Source organism: Rhinatrema bivittatum, chromosome 7, assembly GCF_901001135.1.
Source record: "Rhinatrema bivittatum chromosome 7, aRhiBiv1.1, whole genome shotgun sequence".
Lineage (NCBI taxonomy): Eukaryota > Metazoa > Chordata > Amphibia > Gymnophiona > Rhinatrematidae > Rhinatrema > Rhinatrema bivittatum.
Window position 1 is genome coordinate 31979270 of NC_042621.1, and position 26681 is coordinate 32005950.

General features: G+C 46.0%; 1 protein-coding gene across 1 annotated transcript in view; it reads right to left on the bottom strand.

The window, feature by feature from the left end:
- Positions 1 to 6717: 6717 nt before the first annotated feature.
- The window catches only part of LOC115096146 (protein spire homolog 2-like), a 76888-nt gene continuing 56924 nt past the window's right edge, over positions 6718 to 26681 (bottom strand). The window contains exons 3-4 of the mRNA XM_029610656.1: positions 7571 to 7654; positions 6718 to 6972 (exon numbers count right to left, since the gene is read on the bottom strand). Coding sequence (XP_029466516.1) covers positions 6718 to 6972; positions 7571 to 7654 — 339 coding nt within the window. The remainder of the gene's footprint in view (positions 6973 to 7570; positions 7655 to 26681) is intronic.

A 26681-nucleotide genomic window follows, 5' to 3' on the forward strand; every position in this document is an offset into this window, starting at 1 on the left:
GGATATCAAACATTCCCAGGTATGCAGAGCAAAAACATTTTTGTATCCTTATTTGTCGTCACTGGGTCTTTGTGTCTACTATTTTGAAATATTTTATTGGTATTTAGAAATTTTTTATATGAGTTTTTTAATTATTGGATATTCCACTCATCAGCTGTTTCGAAATAATCTGTTTCTTTTTGTTAGTATGGTTTTACTGCTACTGATTTTATATTTCTTGATTTGTTTTATAAAGATGGGTGATGTTTCTTTTTTCCTTTATTAGACTGCATACAGAGACTCTGGCTTGTTGCAGTTTCCAATTCAGTTTTTTCTGCATGCTTCTAGTAGGGATGTGAATCGTTTTTTGACGATTTAAAATATCGTTCGATATATTTTAAATCGTCAAAAATCGTTAGAGCCGCGATACAATAACAATTCCCCCGATTTATCGTCAAAAAATCGTAAATCGGGGGAAGGGGGAAGGCGGGAAAACCGGCACACTAAAACAACCCTAAAACCCACCCCCGACCCTTTAAAATAAATCCCCCACCCTCCCGAACCCCCCCAAAATGCCTTAAATTACCTGGGGTCCAAAGGAAGTGTCCCGGTGTGATCTTTTACTCTCGGACCTCCGGTGCTTGTAGAAATGGCGCCGGCGCTACCTTTGCCTTGTCATATGACAGGTCAAAGGTAGCGCCGGCACCATTTTGTTTTTGTCCCCCGAGGTCAGGAGCGTAGGAGATCGCTCCCGGACCCCCGCTGGACCCCCAGGGACTTTTGGCCAGCTTGGGGGGGCCTCCTGACCCCCACAAGACTTGCCAAACATCCAGCGGGGGTCCGGAACGACCTCCTGCAGTCGAATCGTGTTGTCTACGGCCGGCGCCATTTTGCGCAAAATGGCGGCGCAAAATGGCGCCGGCCGTAGACAACACGATTCGACTGCAGGAGGTCGTTCCGGACCCCCGCTGGACTTTTGGCAAGTCTTGTGGGGGTCAGGAGGCCCCCCCAAGCTGGCCAAAAGTCCCTGGGGGTCCAGCGGGGGTCCGGGAGCGATCTCCTGCCGCGAATCGTTTTTCCGTACGGAAAACGATTCACATCCAGGAAGTCGTTCCCGGACCCCCGCTGGACTTTTGGCAAGTCTTGTGGGGGTCAGGAGGCCCCCCCAAGCTGGCCAAAAGTCCCTGGGGGTCCAGCGGGGGTCCAGGAGCGATCTCCTACGCTCCTGACCTCGGGGGACAAAAACAAAATGGCGCCGGCGCTACCTTTGACCTGTCATATGACAAGGCAAAGGTAGCGCCGCCGCCATTTCTACAAGCACCGGAGGTCCGAGAGTAAAAGATCACACCGGGACCCTTCCTCTGGACCCCAGGTAATTTAAGGCATTTGGGGGGGTTGGGGAGGGTGGGGGATTTATTTTAAAGGGTCGGGGTGGGTTTTAGGGTTGTTTTAGTGTGCCGGTTTTCCCGCCCTCCCCCCCACTGGACCCCAGGTAATTTAAGGCATTTTGGGGGGGGTTCGGGAGGGTGGGGGATTTATTTTAAAGGGTCGGGGTGGGTTTTAGGGATGTTTTAGTGTGCCGGTTTTCGATTTACACGATTTTCACGATATTTAAAAACCCAAACGGCGACGATCCGATTCCCTCCCCCTCCCAGCCGAAATCGATCGTTAAGACGATCGATCACACGATTCACATCTCTAGCTTCTAGTTATGCGTTTTGGTCTCTTTATTCTTTGTTAGGTGAGGGTCAGCACATGTGATTTAGGTGAGGTTTTCTGCTGGCATGTAGTTTCTGTGTAGGGCTCTATAGCAGCCTGACTTGGTCCGTTTTCCTAATAGGAGATGTATTGGTGTCTTAAGGCCTGGTGCAATATTTCAGTGTTGCCTTTTCTTAGGTAAGGTGGTTACTGTTTAAGTGCTGGAAATTGGTGCTGTTTTGGTGTGGGATGTTTACTATTTATGCAATTTCTGTTCAGATAGAATATGTATCTTTTCCTTGTGTCATTTTAAACAATAAAAATAATTACCGGACCTTTACTTTTTATTTTCGCCGTGAATTGTAATGAGCAGTGTGTCACACATGTGAGCGTGGCCTGTCCGGTGTGTCACGATGGGAAAAAGGTTGAGAACCACTGCCTTAAGGTATCTCACCTATTACACTTTTCAAATCCTAATGATGACACATATACTGGTCTGCCACCTCCAACCCTCAAAATCTCTGTCTTTTGGGTGTTACCACTAACCTATTCTGTTTAAACTACTCAGAAATAAGAAATTAATTTCTGGTTAAGATAAATATTTAAGTATTTAGTTATTTAAATCATTTATTAACTGCTTATGCCAGAACAAACTGTGCTAAGTGGTGTACAACACAAAACACATGCTTCTTCCTGCTCTGGACTCAACGGGACTATCAGTTGGACATCCTGTCTTTTAACTAGTTTGTAATCCACGAAAAGACATCACCTCCTATCCCATGACTTTTTTGTTTTCTTAGAAGCCTCTCATGAGTGACTTTGTCAAACGCCTTCTGAAAATCCAAATACACTACATCTACCAGTTCACCTTTATCCACATGTTTATTAACCCCCTTCAAAAAATTGAGTACCTCCCTAGACCCTGCTCCCTTGCAGGCACCGGAACGATCATACCTAACCAATGCAAACAGCGTAATGTCTCCCGAACTGCCTCTTGCTTGCTGCAGGACGCACAATCTGACTCCATGAAAGTTCTCTGATAGGGTGAGAAAATTCCAAGGCATAGCAGTCTCTTACCACCTCCAGAACCCATTGGTCCAAGGTGATTCTGGTCCACTGCTTGTAAAATTGAGTCAGAAGTGCTCTGACTGCTTCCCCAAGAGAGAATGTACCATCCTGGTTCCATTGGGAGGATTTAACCCATCCAGTACCCTGATCAGAGCTATTCTTGGAGGGTCTTCTCGAGCCCTGAAAGGAGTTTTGCCTTCCATAGCTCTGCTTCTGCAAGGATGTTGAATCACCTTTGTTGGAACAAATCCATCTCACATCCTGGAAATGGGCATAAGCCAGAAAAGTCTTCCTGCCAGTCTTCTTATCCTCCAGCAATTTTTTTCCCTTCAACTTCCCAAATGCTTCATCAGCTGTTCCAGGTCTTCGCCAAGCAAAAAACTTCCCTTAAAAGGAAGATTATAGAGCTGGGAATTGGGACACATATTCGCTGACCAATACCACAGAAGTCGGCGAACCAATAGCGCCGCTACCATACTCTTGACTGAAGTCCAGATCAAATCATATACTGCGTTTGCACATACGCAAACCCCAGCCTCCAACTGAGCTGCCTGGCTATCATCACCAGAGCCGGCTAAAGTGTTATCCTGAGACTTCTGTACCCAGCATAAACAGGCCCTTTGCATCAGGCTACCACAAATCGCTGCCCCAAGGCTCAAGGCCAAGGCTTCAAGCACCTTTTTTTTTTTCAGCTGAATCTCCAATGCACGGACTTGAACATTCTTTAGCGCAGCCAAGCCTGCAACTGGACTGGTCATCTTCTTTGAGACCGCCGAAATTGAAGAATCTTCCTTTAAGCAATACTACAGCTGCAGTGTGTCCTCCATTAAGGGGGATAATCCTGCCATTGCCCTGGCCACCTTAAGAACTGCTTCCGGAACATCCCATTCCTGGTCCACCAGCTTTTTAATCTTCTCAATGAGCGGAAAGGTTTTCGGTGGAGCTCTGGAGCACCTTAATACGCACTCCTGCAGCCCTTGGTGAATAAGAGGCCTCAACTTCTCTTTGCAGAGGACCACTAGAAGGTCATTCCCTCTGCAATCGGGACCTCTTTCGAGTCAGACAACTGCTTGTCTTTCATCTTGATCCATATCAGCCGCATTGTCTGCCTGGGGATCTCCTACACCATCCCCCAGATCATTCTCCAGCCCATCCTGCAAATCATCAGATTCGCTGAGTCCTCTACCCAGCAAGATGGGCCAGACCCAGTCGGGATGAGTAGGTCTCCCAACCCCTTGGGCAGGGACCCCTTCGGTCTCTAAAGAGACTCTGAGGCTGCTAACTCAGCACTCGGAGTCAGTGCTGAGTTAGTGCTTCCAGCACTCTTACTGGCCAGATAGGCCTTGTGCAAAAAAAGGACAAAAACTATAGAAAAAAATTCCACATTTCCCATCCCCTGCAACTGGGACAAGCGCTCCAAGTGACCTCTCCTGAAATTGCAGGGAGGGGTGTCTCTGGTTTCCCCAGAGATTGTCTAACTCTTGCTGCATGCTGCCTTCCTGCCTGCCAAGCAGACAAGAGTTCCCCCCACCCCAGGTCCGGGAATGAGTGACCCTTCTAGCACCAGCAGCTTCCATGGAGGGTCCTCCCCCTCCCCCAGCACACTCTTGGTAATGCGCGGCTGAATTGAGCTGAAACGCGGTTGGGGCCCCAGGCACGGAAGCTTTCCCGTGCTCGGGAGATTGTGTCCAGTGTCATTATGTGCACATGTAGCTGAGAGTGCCTGCTGCAAGTAAACACTGTCGGCCCGACCACAGCTCAAACCACTGCCCCAAAACTTCCCTAGCTAAAAGGCACTGTCTTGAAGCTCCGGAGAGCATAAAATACTCAGCCTCTTCCTCCCTGATGGTCTGCTGCGTGACCAGTCATCTGACGGCCCTTCAGCTGCTAGCTACCGGGTTTTTTTTTTAAAGACACAATGCCAGCAAAAGAATAAACCCAGCCAGAAGAAAGGAAAACTTCCCTGCTGCTGGAGACACTTCGGGGAAGAAGAAAGAGGGAACCAGGACCCCTGACTTTCAGACCCCTGGCTGCTGTGGGCTAAAGCTGATTAGGGATTACCAACCTCTCGCTCGCCTGGCTCAAACTGAAGGATGACCCATACTAATACCCAACACCTCAGGGAGAGTCTTCTCAATCTTCATCTTCTCTTCTGCTCTGATTCTAACCTAATTTTTTCTTTATCTCAGACTGCAGGTTTGCACCTCTACCATCTATTGGAAACAGAGAAATACTGAGGGACTGCAGGTGACACTCTCGGTTATGTAGCAGTGCTAGAAAAAATGTATTCTCTGCCTCCATCTGCTAGTAGGGATGCAAAACCCACTTGTCTGGACTGAAATGAACTTAGCTTTTACACATTTAAAAATTAAGTCATCTGTTGTAGTGACCAGTCAAACTTCTCAATCTACATCTCTCCAAAATTATCCCATGGTTCGCCAGATCAAAGACAGATGATAAATCAAGCAGTAATAGTAGAACTTGTTTACCTTGATCTACCCATTACAGAACATCATCTTACACAGAGACTAAAACATTATTAATCTGTATCCCTTAAGAAACCTATCTGGAAGTCTGACAATCTATTATATTCTTCTAAAAAAAAATGAGGTCAACTGGTTTATTACAATTTTCCCAATGATCTTCGCCACTATGGCTGGTAGTTCTTATATTCTGCCATGTCCAAGCCTGGCTTATCCAAAATAGGACTAATCAGTAATCACAGAACTCTTTAATCAAACTGGTAGGAACCCCTCCTTCAGGGTTGTGATTAACTATGTTCAACAAATGAAGTAAAGTCGTATCCTGAAAACCTTTCACCAAAACTGATGGATAAGTGTCAAAACAATGTTGTAGGCTTTGAAATTGACAAAATTGATCTGTGTTCCAATAAAAAAATGTCATCAAAAACATTCTCTAGTTTGCACAATCTGTTATACTACAGGGATGAAACCAGAAGGATCTTCATTCACTCTAGCCTCTCCCAGCTATCTAAGGAAGAATTCAATAAATTACAGGAAGGTGTCAGTTTCCATAGAAAAGGAATTTAAAAAATAAGGGGCCATGATATGTAGTTGGAAGGATGAAGGCTCAGAAGAAATATGAGACAATGCTTTGGCTATTGAGAGGGTGGTAGATACCTGGAATAACCTACCAGTAAAAATGCAAGAACCCAGTATTGTGAAGAGAACTCAAGCATGCTTGGGTCTGCTGTGTAGAACAGTGGTAAAACATTGTTGGAAGGATGCAGTGTTGCAAATAACCTACCCTTCACTTTCTCAAGAGGCAGTGACAAGGGGAGATTTGAAAAGAAGATAACAAATGAGGATTAAAGAAGCACAACCTAATGACACTTCAGACCATGGGGTAGCCAGGTTTTGAACCAGAAGGCTATAAATCTCTGGAAACTAACTGACTCAATGCAGGCAAGTTAGTAGTGACTGGGTACAGACCAGCAAGGCAATAAGGTGATAGGGGAGATGAGTTGGAATCAGCAGGATGCAACTCTCCAGAAATTTACAGAGTCAGCGCTGGTAGATTGATGCTGGCCAGAAAGACCACATGTGACCTAGAAGGTGAGATGTTCATGCAACAACCTCACTAGTTTTTGTAGCTGTTTAGATTATTAGAAAACATGGGGGTATGGGTATTGTGTGTTGAATTAATATTGGGGTATTCTGTGCTTCTCTATTCAAGATGGTAGAGAACTAAAGAGGAAGAGAACAGAACCTGAATTGGAAAAGGAGAGAGATCCTTCAAATGGTTGTGATTCTATGGCTGACAGCTGGGATATATCCCTGCAATGTGGACAGGAGGGACTGAGCAAATTGGATGGGCTGCTTGGTCTTCTGCTGTCATCTACCATGTTATTGTGTTTAACTATATTAACCACATGTTGTCACTGGTGTCACAGCGATGTCTAATGACATGACATCGCTGGTGATGATATTATCGGTGGAACGTATTAGTGCTTTACTCCATTATTCTTATTTCTAAACATGGTAAGTAGTTGGCATGAAGAGTTGTGGCTATTTTCAACTCCAGCAGAGAATGCCTTCTCACCATGACTTTCCGCAGTTTATAGTTTCGTGCCCGGATGTCTTGCATCAGCATCTCAAAGGGTGTCAGCTGATATTCTGTAGGCAAGGGGTTAAACTGCTTCTCCTGGACTTTCTTTAGTTTCACTCCATGGCGAAGATCTCTCATCAGCTGCACCCACAGCCGGGCCTGAAACACCAAAGAGAACAACAGCTTGGTTAACCTGCAGCCAGACAAGCATACCCAACCCATCCATTTTTTCACAAGCTAGCACATCCATGCACATGAAGCTAACACACCTGTCATAACTTTAAAAGGTTGGTTATGGGTATACAGAAGCTGGCATACATATCCCCCTACTACAGGCTGGTGCATGTATTCCCTCTTGTGCCCATCCTCTCATGGCTGGCATACCCATATGCCCTCCCACAAGCTGGTACACTCTCCTCTCTCATAGATTGTCATGACGATCTATCGATTCATGGGTTGGCATGCCTATCCCCCCTTATGGACTGGTACACTCATCTGCCTTTTTGTGGGCTTCCACATCAACTTGCTTTCTCAGGCTGGTACAATCTGCAATCACTGCAAGAAGGGAGATCTTTTGATAGGAAAATTGTCTTCTGATTTTCCACAGTTGGAAGGTATAGACTGAACATTTCAATAAAGAAAGAGAACTTCCTGCCTGCCTTAATTTCTGTTGTATGTTTAATGCATTGCCTATAACTAGCAACCCAATTAATGTTGGTAATCCCAGAAATTCATAGGCTTAGTAACTTCTTCTTACCCAGTCTGTGTTCCGCAGGTTGCCCAGATCATCTATCGACCTATCACTTGATGTTTCTTCATCCACTCTCAGCTTCCTGAGTATCTGTAACAGCAAAGCAAAATCTTGATATTCACATTGCTAGACATGATCCCCCATACGTCACTCCCAAAATCTGCTACAATGCAACATGTAATTCCATTACTGAGAAACACCCTCCACCACCACATATAGAGCTCTGCCGGTGCCCTCCACCACTCCCTGCTATTCCAGGAGTGTTAGGCTGAGGACGTCCCTGCAATTGGTGAGTCCAACTGTAATTCAAAATATATGCAGGGGGGTTATTCACAGGTATTTAAGCAGAAAAAATATAATAGCTTAACTTACATTTCTGCAAGGTAAAATGATACAGCACAGGGATAACACAAATATAGACCAAGATCCAGTTCAGGTCAGTTAATCCAGTTATTGAAAGTTAGACAAACTTTGCAATAATTAAACAAGACTTCCACAATCCTCTTCTATTTACAGGAACAGACATATGATTATGAGCACTCATGGGACTCTCCAGGTCCATCATTCTCTAGCCCTTAAGTGCTCCCAGCAAACTAGATCCTCAGGGGTGGGGCTGTGTACCAAGCTATCAGTATTCTGAGGCTGGCTCTACATACAAGGCTGATTATTTCAGAAAATTCCAACCACAACAGGCAAATGAAAGCAAAAAAACTGCACAGTAAACACAAAATTGCTTTTACAAATATTTAGAAAAATTCAAATGTTAGATGAATACTATTCAATAGGAAGAAAAGACCTCAGAGCCCCATATGCATTGTTCACACCAGGAATATATAAGCATATAGTCAGGTAGTACAATCACAGGTCTAAAAAACTTTCCAACCATCCAATTTATTTTTATTATGTAATTCAGTCCCAATATTTTTTCTTTTTTTTATGTATTGTAGAATAAAAATAAGGAATGAAACTTATCTCTTATTGCTGTGCCTCATAGATCCATAAGGCTAAATGCCGACGTTGGCCAACGGTTTTGCCGCTATAATAAAGAGTTGAATACTGGAGCTATTACAAAATTTGCCTTGAAACAGCTGGTAGGCAAACGCTGGCCAACATCAGCATTTTGGGCATTTAGTTTTATGGATGTTGCGCCGGAGGTGGACCCTTGGGCCGAGGTGGGGTTGACGCAACCCGTAGATAGGGACCTACGGGTCCCCACCGTCGGCAGGTGGAGTGGGCTAATGGACGGAGGCCACCTGGCGCTTCACCAATACCAGCCCTCGTTCCCCGCGGGTTGAGCCTTTGGGTTCCAGGGCTGGCTGGACCAATCCAGGCCATAAGAACCTAGCAAGTACCCAAGTATATTGGGCCATTCCCAATATTCCATTGTATTGGAGCGGTAACCTACCAACTACAGTTGCCGCGATCCATGGGGATACATAACACCTTCCATGACTCCCTGTTAAAGCCTCTCATACTCTCTTGGCCATCACGCAGAGATCCTCCTCCAACAGGACGCTGGGAGTACCTACTCTCTTGGGAGGGGTATGGGGCCGAGGAGAACTCCTGGGAGCCCTCATAGAACATCCTTGACAAGGACCTCCGTAGGGTCTTCCATAGGGCACACCCAGACAAGCCTTGCCCAAGGAGGGGGAGGCTTAGAAGGGGGGTAATGTTGCACCCAGGCCTGTTCACCTCACTGGCTCCTCCACAGGTCCTGGGTCGTCCTCCCCTGTGGCAGCAGCGAGCATCACTAGGCCTCGGCGTCCCGCAGTGGCGATTGCCAGGCCTTCCACATCCAGCCAGGCCTCACGGCGGGGCTTGGCGTCCTCCGTGGCGTCGGCACTTCTCCTAGGTGTGCAAGCGTGCGCACCGCCCGGCTCCTTAAAGGGCCAGGGGCAGATCCCAGCTCCGCGGCACGCCCTGATTGAGCTTAGTGTAAAGGAAGTCTCTGCCTTCACTTCCTTGCCTTGGCAATCGGGTCGATCACACTGTGATATCAAGTTTGCCTCTGTGTTCCAGTCTTTGTTTCCAGTCTTGTTCCAGCCTTGTTCCAGTCTCGTTCCAGCCTTGTTCCAGTTTCATTCCAGTCCTGTTCCAGTCTTGTTCCAGTCTTGTTCCAGCGTCCTTCTGTTCCAGCGTACTTCTGTTCCTGCATCCTCCTGTTCCTGCGTCTCCCCAGGTAGTAGCTTTCGGACTGTCTTCTCGGTACTGACCTCTGCCTGGATTTGACCTTTGTCTGTTTCCTCGACCACGTCTGCACGCTGCCTGGAACCGACCCCTGCTTCAACTTTGACCACGTCTGCACACTGCCTGGAACTGACCTCTGCCTGACCATTGGCCATGTCTGACTGCTGCCTGGAACCTGACCTCTGTTTGCCTGACTACCCACGGACTGATCTCCGGAACCTGACCTTTGCTTTGGCTGGCTATCCACGGACTGACTACTGGTATTGACCCCTGCTTTGGCTGACCACGCTATCCTGACTCTGGCTCTGATTCTAGCCATTCATTCCGAGAATCTCTTTTGGCCCTCTCTGGCACCCCGGACTTATAGCCTGAACATCAACCGCGCACCCTTGATCATGGTGGGCACACTCTTGAACTTTCTCTCAAGGAGATCCTGCGAGGCCCAACTAAGACCAGGCGGCCCGGGTAAGCAAGGGCTCAACCCAAGAGAACCCCGGGTTGCTAGTGGCGAAGCTCCAGCTAGTCTCTGTCTCCTCCTGTGCTCCTGGTGGTAGGCACTCTCTGGGTCCAACCAGGGAGCCTACCAATCCTGCACTAGGCCAAGGGTCCACCTCCCAGCACAACAATAAGAACCTGGAATGTACCCAAAAACTAAGTCTATCCCATGCTACTGATGCTAGTAATAGCAGTGGCTATTTTCTAAGTCAACTTAATTAATAGCAGGTAATGGACTTCTCCAAGAACTTATCCAATCCTTTTTTAAACCCAACTACACTAATTGCACTAACCACATCCCCGGCAACAAATTCCAGAGTTTAATTGTGCGTTGAGTGAAAAAGAACTTTCTTTGATTAGTTTTTAAATGTGTCACATGCTAACTTCATGGCGTGCCCCCTAGTCCTTCTATTAACCGAAAGAGTAAATAACCGATTCACATTTACCCATTCTAGATCTCTCATGATTTTAAACACCTCTATCATAACCCCCCTCAGCCGACTCTTCTCCAAGCTGAACAGTCCTAACTTCTTCAGTCTTTCCTCATAGGGGAACTGTTCCATCCCCTTTATCATATTGGTCGCCCCTCTCTGTACCTTCTTCATCACAACTATATATTTTTTGAGATGTGGCGACAAGAATTGTTCACAGTATTCAAGGCGCGGTCTCACCATGGAGCGATACAGAGGCATTATGACATTTTCTGTTTTTATTTACCATTCCCTTCCTAATAATTCCCAACATTCTGTTTGCTTTTTTGACTGCTGCAGCACACTGAACTGATGATTTCAATGTGTTATCCACTATGACACCTAGATCTCTTTCTTGGGTGGTTGCTTCTAATATGGAGCCTAACATTGTGTAACTATAGCATGGGTTATTTTTTCCTATATGCATCACCTTACACATATTCACATTAAATTTCATCTGCCATTTGGATGCCCAATTTTCCAGGCTCACGAGGACATCCTGCAATTTATCACAATCCGCTTGTGATTTAACTACTCTGAATAATTTTGTATCATCTGCAAATTTGATTACCTTGCTCATCATATTCCTTTCTAGATCATTTATTAATATATTGAAAAGCACCGTTCCAAGAACAGATCCCTGAGGTACTCCACTGCTTACCCTTTTCCACTGAGAAAATTGACCATGTTTCCTACTCTCACACACACATCTGCTAATGCTCCTGAATCCTGCCCTGCAGTACCTCTGCTATTCCAGTACTGAGACCCTCCCACCCAACATACACACACAGATTATCTGTTATTTTGATCTATTCTTTTTTTTTTTTTTCTGTTGCTCATTTCTCCTGGACAGTGTCTTGTAGTATATTTGACAAGGTACATGTTATAATTCTGCATTCTGAGACTTCTCTGTGAGTTCAGCTAAACAAATAAAATGAGATCACATGAGCCTCCTTCCCATGAAACGCACCTCTTTTGCTTCTTGGACTTTCATCAGGAAGGCTTTCAGCTCCACGGTCTCCACAAACAGTGCCCTGCACACGGCTTGGTAGTGCATCGGCGCCTCTCTGGGGTCTGTCAGGCGTGCCGCACAGATCTTTAGCACGTGATGAAAGGTGCGCAGGGCTCGGGGGGGTCCCATCCACCTCCTCTTCTTCCTCCTGCCCCTCATAGCCCTCATCTACCGTGCCCAAGCTGCTGCCTTCTGAGTTGCTGTTTACCATGAGGTCAATGAGCTGCTCCAGCTGGGGACTCAGCTCCCGCTCCTCACTGTCATCCAGGCCCCAGTCCAGTGCCCGATAGATCGCAAATCCCAGACTTTGTACCATCTGCAGAGTGAGTGGGGGTGCAGGAGAGAGGCAGGGAAAGGAGAGGACACATACAAAGGGAGGGAGGGTGCAAAGAGGTGGGGAAGTAGGAGAAAGGAGACAAAAAGGAAACATTGGAGGAAGGGATAGAGGCAAGAGAAAGAAAGAGGTGGGACAGATAGAAGAAAAAAGGGGTAGAAGAATGAAGTGAAGAGAAAGATAAGATGGGAAAAAGAGAATGGATGAGGAGAAGAAACAGTGAGGAAGGAAGAGGGAACAGAGGGAAGGACAGGGATTGAGAAAGATGGGGGAAGAGAAGGGGAGAGGAGGATGGGAAGGATGGGATGGTCAAGGAATGAACAAGAAGAGCAAAGGATGAAAGGGGTAGGTGAGGGAAAGAGGGAGAAGGGAAGGAATAAAAATGTAGTGCTGATATTTTATACAATTTAACAAAAGGGCAAACAGCAACCAAAATGGTGTGGGATCTGCACCAGAAGACGTATGAGATGAGACTAAAGGACCTAAATGTGTATACCCTGCAGGAGAGATGGGACAGGGAGATGAGATACAGACTTTCAAACACCGGAAAGGAATTAGTGATTCATTAAAAAATCAAACCCTTTCCAACAGATAAGAAGCTGTAAAACTAGAGGTTATGATATGAAACTCCCAGGGCCAGGGGGGAAGACTGGGGAACAGTGTCAGGAAATATTTCCTCATGGGGAGGGTGGTGGATGCACAGAATGCCCTCCCAGGAGAGGTGGTGACGACAAGAATGGGAACAGAATTCAAAAGGGCATGGGATGATCACAGAGGATCCCTGCTGGTTACAGAATGGAAATGAAGAAATAGGGGAACTTGACAGTAACCTGCACAGAACGGCAGTTCCTGTTACCCTTAACAGAAGCAGAGACTAACCTAGACAGAGCGGCAGTTACTAACTAAAAAACTTACTGAGCAGACTGGATGGACTACTTTGGTCTTTATCTGGCATCATTTACCAAGTTACTATGAAAAAAGGGGATAATTTCAATTTAACACGTTTTAATTAAAAGATACCATCCTTCTCAGGGATTCTTGGCAGGCTGTATTCTTTGGAACGCCTTGCCAGAAAACTTGAGACCTTTGAGCTGCCTTAAGTCCTTTAGAAAAGCACTGAAGATGCACCTATTTGCGCAAGCATTAGTACAACTCCCTCATCCTAGGGAGTTCCCCATTATTCCGATAGGCACAGCGATCTTCATGCAGACGTGAGAACCTTTTTCTCTCCAGGGCTGTAATTTTTTTGTTTTTCTAATTGTTTTAAGTTGTTGATAATTTCATTGTGAAGGTTTCATCATTTCTACTCTGCCTCAAACTCTGATATGAGTGCAGATTTAAAAAATCCTTAAAAAAAAAAAAATAAGTGGAATTGTTTGGTATAAATAATAGGGACTTGCAGGAAGGATCATTAGATCAGGATTCTTTATAACATAGCTCATTACAAAACTGGTTCATGGTACTTGCTGGAGAACAAAGTCAGCTTTTTTCCTCAGGAAAATCGGGCACTCATAAAATGTCCCTGTTTTTTTGGGAGGAAATAAAAGGATTTAATAGGGAAAATAGTTTGTGGGATTCTCTGACAATGAATCTTTTTATTTTTGTTTGGTCACATTTGCAAAATTCTAAATCTGTCTGTATGTTCATAATATTTTGGAAATTTGTATATACCATATTCTAATAAAAAGAAAATGCCCCGTCTGATCCTGTTGCCACTCTGGTGAATGAAGACACCAAGCTCTAGTGATCCATGTGCTACCAAACTTCACTGCTCACAGGCCTGGGTGGCTGTGGATGAGAGGCATGGTCACTCTCTGTGCCTGCAGGCCTGGCTAGCTGTGGGTGAGAGGAGAGGTCACTCTCTGTGCCTGCAAGCTTGGGTGGGTGAGGGGAGAGGTAACATAAGACTTGCCATAATGGGTCAGACCAAAGGACCATCAAGTTGTTTCCAAAAGTGGCCAATCCAGATCACAAGTAACTGGCAGAATTCCAAGCAGGAATCCACACAGAGTGACTTATGGAATTCAAAATGTACTCACATGAAGTCAGTAGGGAACAGAGAAAGTCATAGAAACTTTCAAATATTTAGTACAATAAAGCTTCATTTCCATAAACAAATTAAAGTTTATGGATATGAAGCTCATTGTACTAAATATTTGATATGATATGAAGTTGGAGATAATAAGGCATAGAGGAAATACTTTACCGAGAAAGTGATGGATGCCTTGAATGGCTACTAATAGAGACAGGAAGAACCAGATAGAATGTAAGAATGTGTGGGACAGATATAGGGGGTAATGGGAAGGGGAGGGGGAGAGCAATGGGTAAAAGAATTGGGGAAGGAGGGCTTACATGTTGAAACCTATAGAGTCAATCACATGAAACAATAGAGGGTCAAAAAGAGAGGATGAGAAACACAACTTGCACAAAGCAGCAATATAGCTGCATCAATCTTCCCCAAAAAGGAGGCAAAGTCAACCAACGTGAAACCATAACAAGGCCTTGTTACATTCTAGGACAGCGCTTCTCAACCGGTGTGTCGCCAAACACCGGCAGGTGTGTCGCATTTCCCAGTGTCCCACTGCCCCATTGTACTTTCCTTCTCCCTTTTTCCAGCCCCCGCGGGCCAATTGGAAGCCTCCTTTCTTCCTACCCCCACTGCCCAATGGGAAGCCTCCTTCATTCTGCCTGCCCCCACACAGGCCAATCGGAAGCCTCCTCCCTTCTACCTGCCAGTGGGAGTAGGAAGAAGGGAGGAAGCCTTTGATTGGCCGGTAAGGCAGGCATCGCCTAGCTCAGGGGTGGGATGGGAGGAATAGTAGTTTCGAACTCTGACGAAGCAAGGCCACCACGAGAGCCCATTCCCGAGGCGGCGAAGAGGAAAACCCGACCCCAATGAAGCAAGGCCACCATGGGAGCCTATTCCCATGGCGGTGAAGAGGAAAACCTGACCCTGACCAAGCAAGGCCGTCACGGTCCCGTGACAGTGAAGAGGAAACCCGACCCAGACTGAGGCCACCACGGGAGCCCATCCAAATGGCGGCGAAGAGGAAACCCAACCGAGGCCACCACGGGAGCCCATTCCCGTGGCAGCGAAAAAAGAAGGCCCGTCAGGGAGTCACGTGATGCTGTGAAAGAGAGTGGATGTAGCTCCCCTTCTCTGGCTCCTGAACCAGCCATCCGGCCTACATCCATAGGTTCAGCTGCAGGACCGCAAAAAAGGAGCGAGAAAGAGACAGAGATCTCGGCCTACAGATCAGCAGTCTGATGAGGACCTCTGTGCTGCTGACTCACCAGTGCAGCTAACTGGGCTGACATCCATGCCGCAGTGGTCGAGGCCCTGGAGCCCGAGTTCAAAAAACGTTCGCATCAAATCGGCGATCTTACCTCATCCATTGCTGGCTATGAGTCCCGTTTCACGGCCGTGGAGCAGCGAATTTCGGATGCAGAAGATGGTCTCCAAGCCACGCGATTGGAGCTAGCAGCCATGAAGACAATGCTCGCACACCACACAGAATGCCTGGAAGACCTGGAGAACAGGTCAAGGCGATCGAATCTTTGATTCATCGGGCTGCCGGAATCATTAGATGAATGAGACCTCCCTCTCTTCCGGGAGTCCTGGCTGAGCAAAGAACTTGGCATTTTACCGGCGTGAGGCCCCTTGCGGGTCGAGCGCACGCATCGCCTAGGCCCTAAAAAGCCACAACAGGAGCGACCTCGTGTTATGATCACGAAAATTTTAAACTTCGCACACAAGGCCGAAATCTTACAAGCGGTACGCCGGGGGAAAATTCCAATGTACGAAGGTAAGAAGATCCTAATCTTTCAAGATTTCTCGAATGCTCTCTCTGCTCAGCGATGCGCGCTATCGCCCTATTGTGCTCAGTTGCATAACCTGGGACTTCGCACCATTATCGTGTACTTGGCCAAAGTTTGTGTTACCACCCCGACGGGACCGCGATGGTTTTCCGAGGTGGGGGAACTGAAGGAATTTATTTCTTCTCTGAATGACGCATCAGCAAATGCTCGGAAGACCCCTGAAGCCCGAGAGGTGTAACGGGACCCGAGGGGCGTGCTGTGCTTCCATTCACCGGGGTTGTTGCTAAAATCGATATCTGTGAATTATAAAAATCTTTTCTTCTCGCTGACATCAGCCTGCTCACTTTCCTTTTTGCAGCGGTGTTGTTCTCCAACCGGCCTCAACATGTGTTAGGACTGCTCTGTCACTTTACTGACCATCACCAGCAGTATATTCATATGTGGAGTTGGCCTGTTATGTAATTTTCTTAGGGTTTACCCTCTCAGCTGGACAAGGAGATGGGTTGCGGGTGGTGAGTTATGTAGGTCTGTTAGCCTGGTAAGTGTGTTTAGGCTCTGGGGGTTTTTCCCTTTCCTCTCTGTTATTGAATCTTGCTGGGAGACAGGGCTGGATGGATGGACTGGGGGTAGGGAGTGTTTAAGTGACTTAGTTAAGGGTTTAATATTGTTAGGTTTAGGGTGTAGCGCGGGGGTGATGGATGTTTGGGAAGGGGATGGGGAGGATGGGGGGATCAGGAGGGATTTTCTCAGGGAAAGAGAGGGGTGGACAGGGATGTGGGGGGGGGGGAGGATGAGTATTCTTTGCGGTATACTAGTACACTTGTCACATGTATATACACCGTGGGGTTCCTAGGTTTACGGGGGTGGCTCATGCTGGGAGAGCCATTCCTGTCCACGATTGGTATGTATCACTACTTGATGTTATTGCTGTTTTGCTGGAATGAATAGTCGAGGTACCTATATATTTTCCTGGAATGTGTGTGGTCTTAACACTCCTATCAAACGATCCAAAATTTTGCAGGCTTTGAAGCACAAATCAGCAGATGTGGCTTTTCTTCAAGAGACACAGTTGACTGACATAAAACATTCGAAGCTTCGACAAGGTTGGGTTGGCTCCATGCATTTTGCCTCAGCCAGTACAAAATCTGCTGGGGTAGCTGTCCTGCTGCGCAAGTCCTTACCAATCAAGGTAATTAAAGAAATTAAAGATCCCCATGGTAGGTACTTAATTTTAGAGACTGAATTCAATAACTCTCCCTTGGTGCTATGTAACATCTAAGCCCCGAATGTATATTCCGCCTCCTTTTTTCAAACCTTGCACAAGTTACTCCTTCCATACATAGACACTGCAATGATCATTGGCAGCGATTTTAATGCCGTTCGGGACCCGGTGTGGGATAGGTCTTCGTCGGCGCAAGTTGCCGCAGTCTCCAGTAAGGGGATCAGGCTGTTGGAAAATGCTTTCCACCTTGTGGATGTGTGGCGTACCTTACATCCATTTGATAAAGACTTCACCCACCTATCCCGGGCGCATGCGACTCACTCCCGCTTAGACTATTTTTTGATCAGTGCACATTACTTTTCTAGGGTCTGTGAGGCTGGGATAGGGGATGTCATACTATCTGACCATGCCCCCATATGGGTGGAGTTGTCCCAACCCTCTGATAAGTGTTCTGCCTACCATTGGCACTACCCTTACTTTCTCGCTGAGGATGTTTCATTTCAAGAATTTTTGTGAAGCAAGTGGGAGGAATATGCCCAATTCAATGCACAACATAGTGGGAACCCTATCTTGTTTTGGAGTACGGCTAAGTGGTGCTGTGGGGGGACATCATTTCCTATTTGGCCCATAGGGAAAAAAACGCTATATAGATGGTTGTTATCCCTCAGCGCGCAGCTCCAAAAGGTGAAACAGGTGCTGATTGGCTCTCCTTCTCAATCCCACAGGTCATCTTTTTTATCTTTACAAACTGCCATCAATACCCTGATACATCAAAGGGCTAAGAAGTCCCTTCTATATTATCAATTCAATTTATTCCGTTTTGGAAACAGATCTGGGAAAATGATGGCCAATTTGATTAAATCCGCTAAGGGGGAGCACTAAGAGGAGAGGATCACCTTGCTGGTGGCTGAAAGGAATCAGTAAGTTTTTGCTTGGGACATTGTCTTTTTTAAAAGTATTGGGGCAAAGTTAACTATTTGGGAATATTATTTAGTGTGTTTGTGTGTTTGTGCTTTTAATAGTCAGTAAGGCAGTGAATAAACAAGTTAGACTGTTTGTATTTTTAAATAGTCAGTCAATAAGGCAGCTAGTAAGCAGTAGGTAGTGTGTTTATTTTTAAAAGATTGTAAGGCAGCTAGTAAGCAGAACTGAGTGTTTGTATTTAAAAAAAAACAAACCACAAAACCCCCCCCCAAAAAAAAAGTAGCCAGAAGCTAGAAATAAGCTAGGAGGAGTGTATACCTAAGTAAAAAGGTTGAAAAGTTCAGCTCAGTTACTCACCTTGGAAAGATGTTGAGATAGTGTGATTTGGTTTGAATAGGTACCAACATTTGTTAATCAAGGGAGCAGTGAGTCACTCTGGCTGACTAACTGAAGTTAGACTGTTTGTATTTCCCAACCCTTTCACCCCTTGCCCACCCACCCCTAGCTCATCCTTTAATTTATAGGCTGGTGCCACTTTCACAAAAAAACAAAACAAAAAAAACCCCAACAACAAAAACTTTATTGAGAGTTTGATCAGACCCTGGTAGGCCACTACCAGACATATAGTGAATTCACTAATACATTTAAAGGATGTTAGACACATTCCTACTCCCATAGCAACCTAAAACTTAACTAGGAACTGATCAAAACTGAGATGAAGTCCAGCAGCAAGAGGGGGGCTTCCCAGTCTTTTGGATTGAATGTCACATGCAGGGGCAGATTGGCCTATCGGGGGATCGGGCTTCCCCGGTGGGCCGGTCGCTCCTATCACGTGATGTTTTATTTATTTTTATTTTTTTACTACCCGGCCAAAGACAATAGGATCTGCTGGCGCTGCGGCCCGAAGAGAAACCTGCGGGCATGGCTGGTGGAAGCACTAGGCCTGGGCCGCTGCGAGCAGTGGTATTCCGAGGGGAGCCAATGCCCCCGGGCGCAGGGAGGCTCATGCGGTGCAGCGACAGGCAGATCGGCAGGGCCGCCACAGCCCGAAGAAAAAGATTGCGTTTAAACGCGCTGATGCTCCTCCTCCTTCCTGCCTGTGCAGCCCCGGAAGTAAACGTTGCCAGAGCCACGTGGGCAGGAAGGAGGAGAAGCATCAGCGCGTGCAGAAGAGGAGCAGCGCTTACGGGCCAAATCCCAAGTCGCAGTGGCCCAAGAAGAGGGAGAGGCCCGGTAACAGGGCGCCGCGGCCTGAGAAGATCAGGGCCGCTGCAGAGCCCATCCTGTGGTGACCCGCGAAGAGGAGGCCCACAGGTGAGAGAGAGACTGAGGACCTGTAGAGTGTGTATGTGTGTGTGTATGAGATGAGTTGAGAGACTGTGTGTGGGAAGGTGGAAAAACAAAAGCCTGTGACCAACCAATTAGAAACTAAGATAAGACAGCAAAGGTAAAAAAAAAAAATTACTTTTTAGTGATTGGCACATGAAATCTTTGGGAATGTGCAAGAATAGCACTTTCTCTATGCGGATCTCACAATGTATGAGGTAAATTGACTGGGTAAATGTATCATCGGGACACGCTGGAGAGATAACGTTCCTGGATGGAATAAATTATAGCTTTATGGAGCAATTGGTTCAGGAACTGACGAGAGAGGGAACAATTTTAGATCTAATTCTCAGTGGAGCACAGGACTTGGTGAGAGAGGTAACGGTGGTGGGGCCGCTTGGCAATAGTGGTCAAAATATGATCAAATTTGATTTAATGACTGGAAGAGGAACAGTGTGCAAATCCAAGGCTCTCGTGCTAAACTTTCAAAAGGGAAACTTTGAGAAAATGAGAAAAATTGTTAGAAAAAAACTGAAAGGAGCAGCTACAAAAGTAAAAAATGTCCAAGAGGCTTGGTCATTGTTAAAAAATACCATTCTAGAAGCACAGTCCAGATGTATTCCACACATTAAGAAAGGTGGAAAGAAGGCAAAACAATTATCGGCATGGTTAAAAGGGGAGGTGAAAGAAGCTATTTTAGCCAAAAGATCTTCATTAAAAAATTGGAAGAAGGATCCAACAGAAGAAAATAGGATAAAGCATAAACATTGCCAAGTTAAATGTAAAACATTGATAAGACAGGCTAAGAGAGAATTTGAAAAGAATTTGAAAAGAATTTGAAAAGAATTTAAAAAGTTTTTACTGTGAGTTTTTGCCTCTACAGCAGAAAGTCTGTGAGCGAGTCAGTTGGACCGTTAGATGATCGAGGGGTTAAAGGGGCACTTAGAGAAGATAAGGCCATCGCGGAAAGATTAAATGATTTCTTTGCTTCGGTGTTTACTGAAGAGGATGTTGGGGAGGTACCCGTAATGGAGATTTGATTCAGCTGGACTGAATTAAATCATGGTGAATCTAGAAGATGTGGTAGGCCTGATTGACAAACTGAAGAGTAGTAAATCACCTGGACTGGATGGTATACACCCCAGAGTTCTGAAGGAACTAAAAAATGAAATTTCAGCCTATTAGTAAAAATTTGTAACCTATCATTAAAATCATCCATTGTACCTGAAAACTGGAGGATAGCAAATGTAACCCCAATATTTAAAAAGGGCTCCAGGGGCGATCCGGGAAACTACAGCCCGGTTAGCCTGACTTCAGTGCCAGGAAAAATAGTGGAAAGTGTTTGAAACATCAAAATCACAGAACATATAGAAAGGCATGTTTTAATGGAACAAAGTCAGCATGGCTTTACCCAGGGCAAGTCTTGACTCACAAATCTGCTTTACTTTTTTGAAGGAGTTAATAAACATGTGGATAAAGGTGAACCGGTAGATGTAGTATACTTGGATTTTCAGAAGGCTTTTGACAAAGTTCCTCATGAGAGGCTTCTAGGAAAAGTAAAAAGTCATGCGATAGGTGGCGATGTCCTTTCGTGGATTGCAAACTGGCTAAAAGACAGGAAACAGAGAGTAGGATTAAATGGACAATTTTCTCAGTGGAAGGGAGTGGACAGTGGAGTGCCTCAGGGATCTGTATTGGGACCCTTACTTTTCAATATATTTATAAATGATCTGGAAAGAAATACGACAAGTGAGATAATCAAATTGCAGATGACACAAAATTGTTCAGAGTAATTAAATCACAAGCAGATTGTGATAAATTGCAGGAAGCCCTTGTGAGACTGGAAAATTGGGCATCCAAATGGCAGATGAAATTTAATGTGGATAAGTGCAAGGTGATGCATATAGGGAAAAATAACCCATGCTATAATTACACAATGTTGGGTTCCATATTAGGTGCTACAACCCAAGAAAGAGATCTAGGTGTCATAGTGGATAACACATTGAAATTGTCGGTTCAGTGTGCTGCGGCAGTCAAAAAAAGCAAACAGAATGTTGGGAATTATTAGAAAGGGAATGGTGAATAAAACGGAAAATGTCATAATGCCTCTGTATCACTCCATGGTGAGACCGCACCTTGAATACTGTGTACAATTCGGTCGACGCATCTCAAAAAAGATATAATTGCGATGGAGAAGGTACAGAGAAGGGCTACCAAAATGATAAGGGGAATGGAACAGCTCCCCTATGAGGAAAGACTAAAGAGGTTAGGACTTTTCAGCTTGGAGAAGAGACGACTGAGGGGGGATATGATAGAGATGTTTAAAATCATGAGAGGTCTAGAATGGGTAGATGTGAATCGGTTATTTACTCTTTCGGATAGTAGAAAGCCTAGGGGGCACGCCATGAAGTTAGCATGGGGCACATTTAAAACTAATCGGAGAAAGTTCTTTTTTACTCAACGCACAATTAAACTCTGGAATTTGTTGCCAGAGGATGTGGTTAGTGCAGTTAGTATAGCTGTGTTTAAAAAAGGATTGGATAAGTTCTTGGAGGAGAAGTTCATTACCTGCTATTAAATTCACTTAGAGAATAGCCACTGCCATTAGCAATGGTAACATGGAATAGACTTAGTTTTTTGGTACTTGCCAGGTTCTTATGGCCTGGTTTGGCCACTGTTGGAAACAGGATGCTGGGCTTAATGGACCCTTGGTCTGACCCAGTATGGCATTTTCTTATGTTCTTATGTTCTTATCAGCATGGAGAAAGTGGAAGCCCACGGGGCCTGCACAGACGAGGCAGCAGAATGGGCTTCAGTGTCAGTAGCAGCAATCGGCACCTCCCCAATAGCTATGTGGCAGCAGTGACAGTGGCAGCAGAGGAATGAGAGAGGTTCCGAGGTTGCTGGCAAAAGAGAGGGGGGTCTGCCTTTAGTGTGTGCATGTGTATGAATGGGACTCCAATAACATGTATCTGAGGGAAATGCAATTCAAACTCAAACGGAGAGCTTATATCTCACCACAAATCGCTTTTCACACTAAAATTACCCCTATGGCGGCATGCCTGCATTGCCATGCGTCGGTGAGAAATTTGTCTCATGTTTTTTGGGCAAGCCCTGTGATTCAAGATTACTGGGGGAGAATTGTGCGTTACCTGGGGAAGTTGATGAGGATAAATCTTTTCACCTCCTCATACATGCTTCTTTTTGACTGTGTATCCCAGTTTCTGGTCCGGGGAGTGGGTCCCCATTTATTCCTTCGGAAGTCTTGTGCAATTGGGAGAAAAGTGTTTTGGAGGGAGAATACTGGACCTTCTTTTTGGGTCTGGCGCATTCATCTCCACTACATGATGCAGATGGACAATATGAGTTTGAGAACGTCACCCATTCACCGTCGTCGCTTCCTGCAGACTTGGGACATCTACCTGCAATCATTGTCCCACCGTTCCAGGAGTTTGATACTTAACGACTGAACGCCCAGATAATGATGACTTTAATGGTGTGTGTCTCCTTCAACAGCATTCTAGAAACAATTACCTGATCTAGTCAACTGAGGAATCTCTGCGATGTTGTAACCCATGCTCAAGTGGATGTGGGGGGGGGGGGGGAAGGGGGGAAGTCCTTTTGGGGGAGGTTCGGGAGATACTCCTGAGATAGCAGGGGAAGGAAATTGTTGTATTAGCCAGCGCAATTATTGTTGCTATAATGGGGAATGTATAAGAAAAACTGCATTTCCTGTTCTGTTTGTTTCAATCATTCTGGTTCTGTTCAATAAAAAGTTTTGTCTTATGAAGGCCCGCCAGAGTAAAGCCGCGGCGGAACTGGAGCCCATCCCTGCATTGAAGGAAGAAGTTTTTGGTGAGAGCTGGTATGTCTGTGTGTGTGAATGAGTGCCTGGGTGAGAGCTGATGTGTCTGTGTGTGAATGAGTGCCTGGGTGAGAGCTTGTGTGTGTGTGTAAATGGAAGCCTGGGTGAGAGCTGTTGTGAATGGGTGCCTGGGTGAGAGCTTGTGTCTGTGGGTATGAATGGGTGAATGGATGCTTGGGTGAGAGCTTGTGTCTGAGGGTTTGAATGGGTGCCTGGGTGAGAGCTTGTGTCTGTGGGTATGAATGGGTGCCAGGCTGAGAGCTGGTGTGAATGAAAACCTGGGTGAGAGCTTGTGTCTGAGGGTGTGAATGGGTGCCTGGGTGAGAGCTTGTGTGTGTGTGGGTGTGAATGGAAGCCTGGGTGACAGCTGGTGTGAATGGGTGCTTGGGTGAGAGCTTTTGTCTGAGGGTGTGAATGGGTGCCTGGGTGAGAGCTTGTATCTGTGGGTGTGAATGGGTACTAGGGTGAGAGCTGGTGTGAATGGGTGCTTGGGTGAGAGCTTGTGTATGTGGATGTGGATGGAAGCCTAGGTGAGAGCTTGTGTCTGAGGGTGTGAATGGGAGCCTGGGTGAGAGCTTGTGTGTGTGTGTGTGTGTGTGTGAGAATGGGTGCTTGGGTTAGAGCTTCTGTCTGTGGATGTGAATGGGTGCCTAAGTGAGAGCTTTGGGTCTGTGGGTGTGAAAGGGTTCCTAAGTGAGAGCTTGTGTCTGTGGGTGTGAATGGATACATGGGTGAGCCTGTGTGTGTGGGTGCTTGGGTGAGAGCTTGTGAGTGTGTGTGGGTGTGAATGGAAGATGGGTGAGAGCTGGTGTGAATGGGTGCTTGGGTGAGAACTTGTGTGTGTGTGAATGGAAGCCTGGGTGAGAGCTGGTGTGAATGGGTGCTTGAGTGACAGCTTGTGTCTGAGGGTGTGAATGGATGCCTTGGTGAGAGCTTGTGAGTGTGTGTGGGTGTGAATGGAAGATGGGTGAGAGCTAGTGTGAATGGGTGCTTGGGTGAGCTTGTGGGTGTGAGTGTGAATGGAAGCCTGGGTGAGAGCTTGTATCTGAGGGTGTGAATGGGTGCCTGGGTGAGAACTTGTGTCTGTGGGTGTGAATGGGTGCCTAAGTGAGATCTTGTGTCTGTGGGTGTGAATGGATACATGGGTGAGCCTGTGTGTATGTGGGTGCTTGGGTGAGAGCTTGAGAGTGTGTGTGGGTGTGAATGGAAGATGGGTGAGAGCTGGTGTGAATGGGTGCTTGGGTGAGAGCTTGTGTCTGAGGGTGTGAATGGGTGCCTGGGTGAGAGCTTGTGTGTGTGTGGGTGTGAATGGGTGCTTGGGTGAGAGCTTGTGTCTGTGGGTGTGAATGGATGCATGGGTGAGAGCTAGTATGAATGGGTGCTTGGGTGAACTTGTGGGTGTGGGTATGAATGGAAGCCTGGGTGAGAGCTTGTATCTGAGGGTGTGAATGGGTGCCTGGGTGAGAACTTGTGTCAGTGGGTGTGAATGGGTGCCTAAGTGAGATCTTGTGTCTGTGGGTGTGAATGGGTGCCTGGGTGAGAGCTTGTGTGTGTGTGGGTGTGAATGGGTGCTTGGGTGAGAGCTTGTGTCTGTGGGTGTGAATGGGTGACTAAGTGAGAGCTTGTGTCTGTGGGTATGAATGGATACATGGGTGACAGCTTGTGACTGCGGGTGTGAATGGGTGAGAGCCTGTGTGTGTGGGTGCTTGGGTGAAAGCTTGGGTGTGTGGGTGTGAATGGGTGCCAGGGTGAGAGTTGGTGTGAATGGGTGCCAGGGTGAGAGCTTGTGGGTGTGGATGGAAGCCTGGGTGAGAGCTGGTGTGAATGGGTGCTTGGGTGACAGCTTGTGTATGTTGGTGTGAATGGAAGCCTGGGTGAGAGCTGGTGTGAAAGAGTGCGAGAGCATTTGTGTGTGATTGAGAGCTTGTATATAAGAGACCATGAGTTGATTTAGAGAGAGATTGTTCAGCGAGGTGATGTGTTTCTGTGTGAGAGAGAGAGACTGGTCAGGAAGATGACTACTGTGCATATGTGAGAGAGAGAGATTGGTCAGGAAGATGACTGGTGTGAGAGAGACAGACTGGTCATGGGGGGGTCTAATTGTATGTGTGTGTGTGTGTGTAAGGAGGGAAGGGAAAGGAGTAGGAGAGTTGCTGGAGAGGGTAAGTAAAGGTGGTTTTTTAAATTTATTTTTCTTGATTGCCATTTTAATTATTGGGTATTATGCGATGTCTGCTGTTTTGAAATATTTTATTGATATTTGGACATGTTTTAATAATTTTTATGAGTTTTTAATTGTTGGATATTATTCTGTTCAGCAGCTGTTTTGTAACATTTTTAGTATAGCTTTACAATTATTTCTGTGTGGGGCTCTATACCAGCTTGGCTTATTCTGTTTTCCCAATAGGAAATGTATTAGTGTTTAGGGCCTGGTTTAATAGTTGTATTTCTTAGATAGGGTTGTTACTGTTTGAGTGTGTTCCATAATACAGGTGTAACTTTGTGCGGGTTAGTTTGTGTGCATTATTGCAAATCCTGAGAGTCTGTTACGTGCTTTATTTCTCTTTCCATTTCTCCAGGTTCGCACTGCATGCAGAGTGGCTTTTTTTGTTTTCCATTCCAGTTTCTGTCTCCATATTTATAATTTGTGGTTTTTCTGTACTTGGTGAAGGGTGTGTGACTGAGGTGAGATATTTTACTAGCATTTAGGCATTTGTATCAATCTTATTTGTTGTGTTTTCTCAATAGGATATGCATTAGTGGTAAATTACTGTCTTTTCATAAGGAAGGCTATTGTGCGTAGTAGTAAAAGGAGTTTGTTTTGCATTTATGGGATGTCATCAGAACCAGAGTTCTACAGGGTAATTCCCTAGATCTGCCATTGCTCATTGCTGGGGGTTGAGGGAATTCCTGTGGATGCAGAGTGCATGTTTACATTTAGTCCCGTGATGGTCACATGTACAGTGTGTCACACATGTGAGAACCATCTGTCAGGTGTGTCCCGGCCAAAAAAAGGTTGAGAACCACTGTTCTAGGATAGAATTGGGGGTGGGAGGTGGCCAATTTCCTAGCAAGAGCTGCAGGCTGACTCCTGCAGAGCAGAAATATACTGCAAGGTAGACAAACATGTATAGCTGGCAGTGGTGAGATATCCTTAGTATAATGACAGTGGAGGGATTTGGGGGGGGGGGGGGGAGGGTAAGGTAAGGAAGGGTGATGGCCACATCTAGAACAGTGAAGGTGATCAAGTTTGTACTGCTGACAACTGGGAAATATTCTTAGCAGTATGGGGGAAGAAGGGAGGGGTAAGGATGAGGAAAGGTGATGGTCTCAGCTAGAGCAGCTGGGAGAAACCCTTAGCTAGAATAATAAAGACAGGGGCAAATAGGCAGATTGAGTAGGCCATATGATCTTATCTGCAGACATCTTCTATGTTATTGCGCATACCAAACTAGTTATTTCC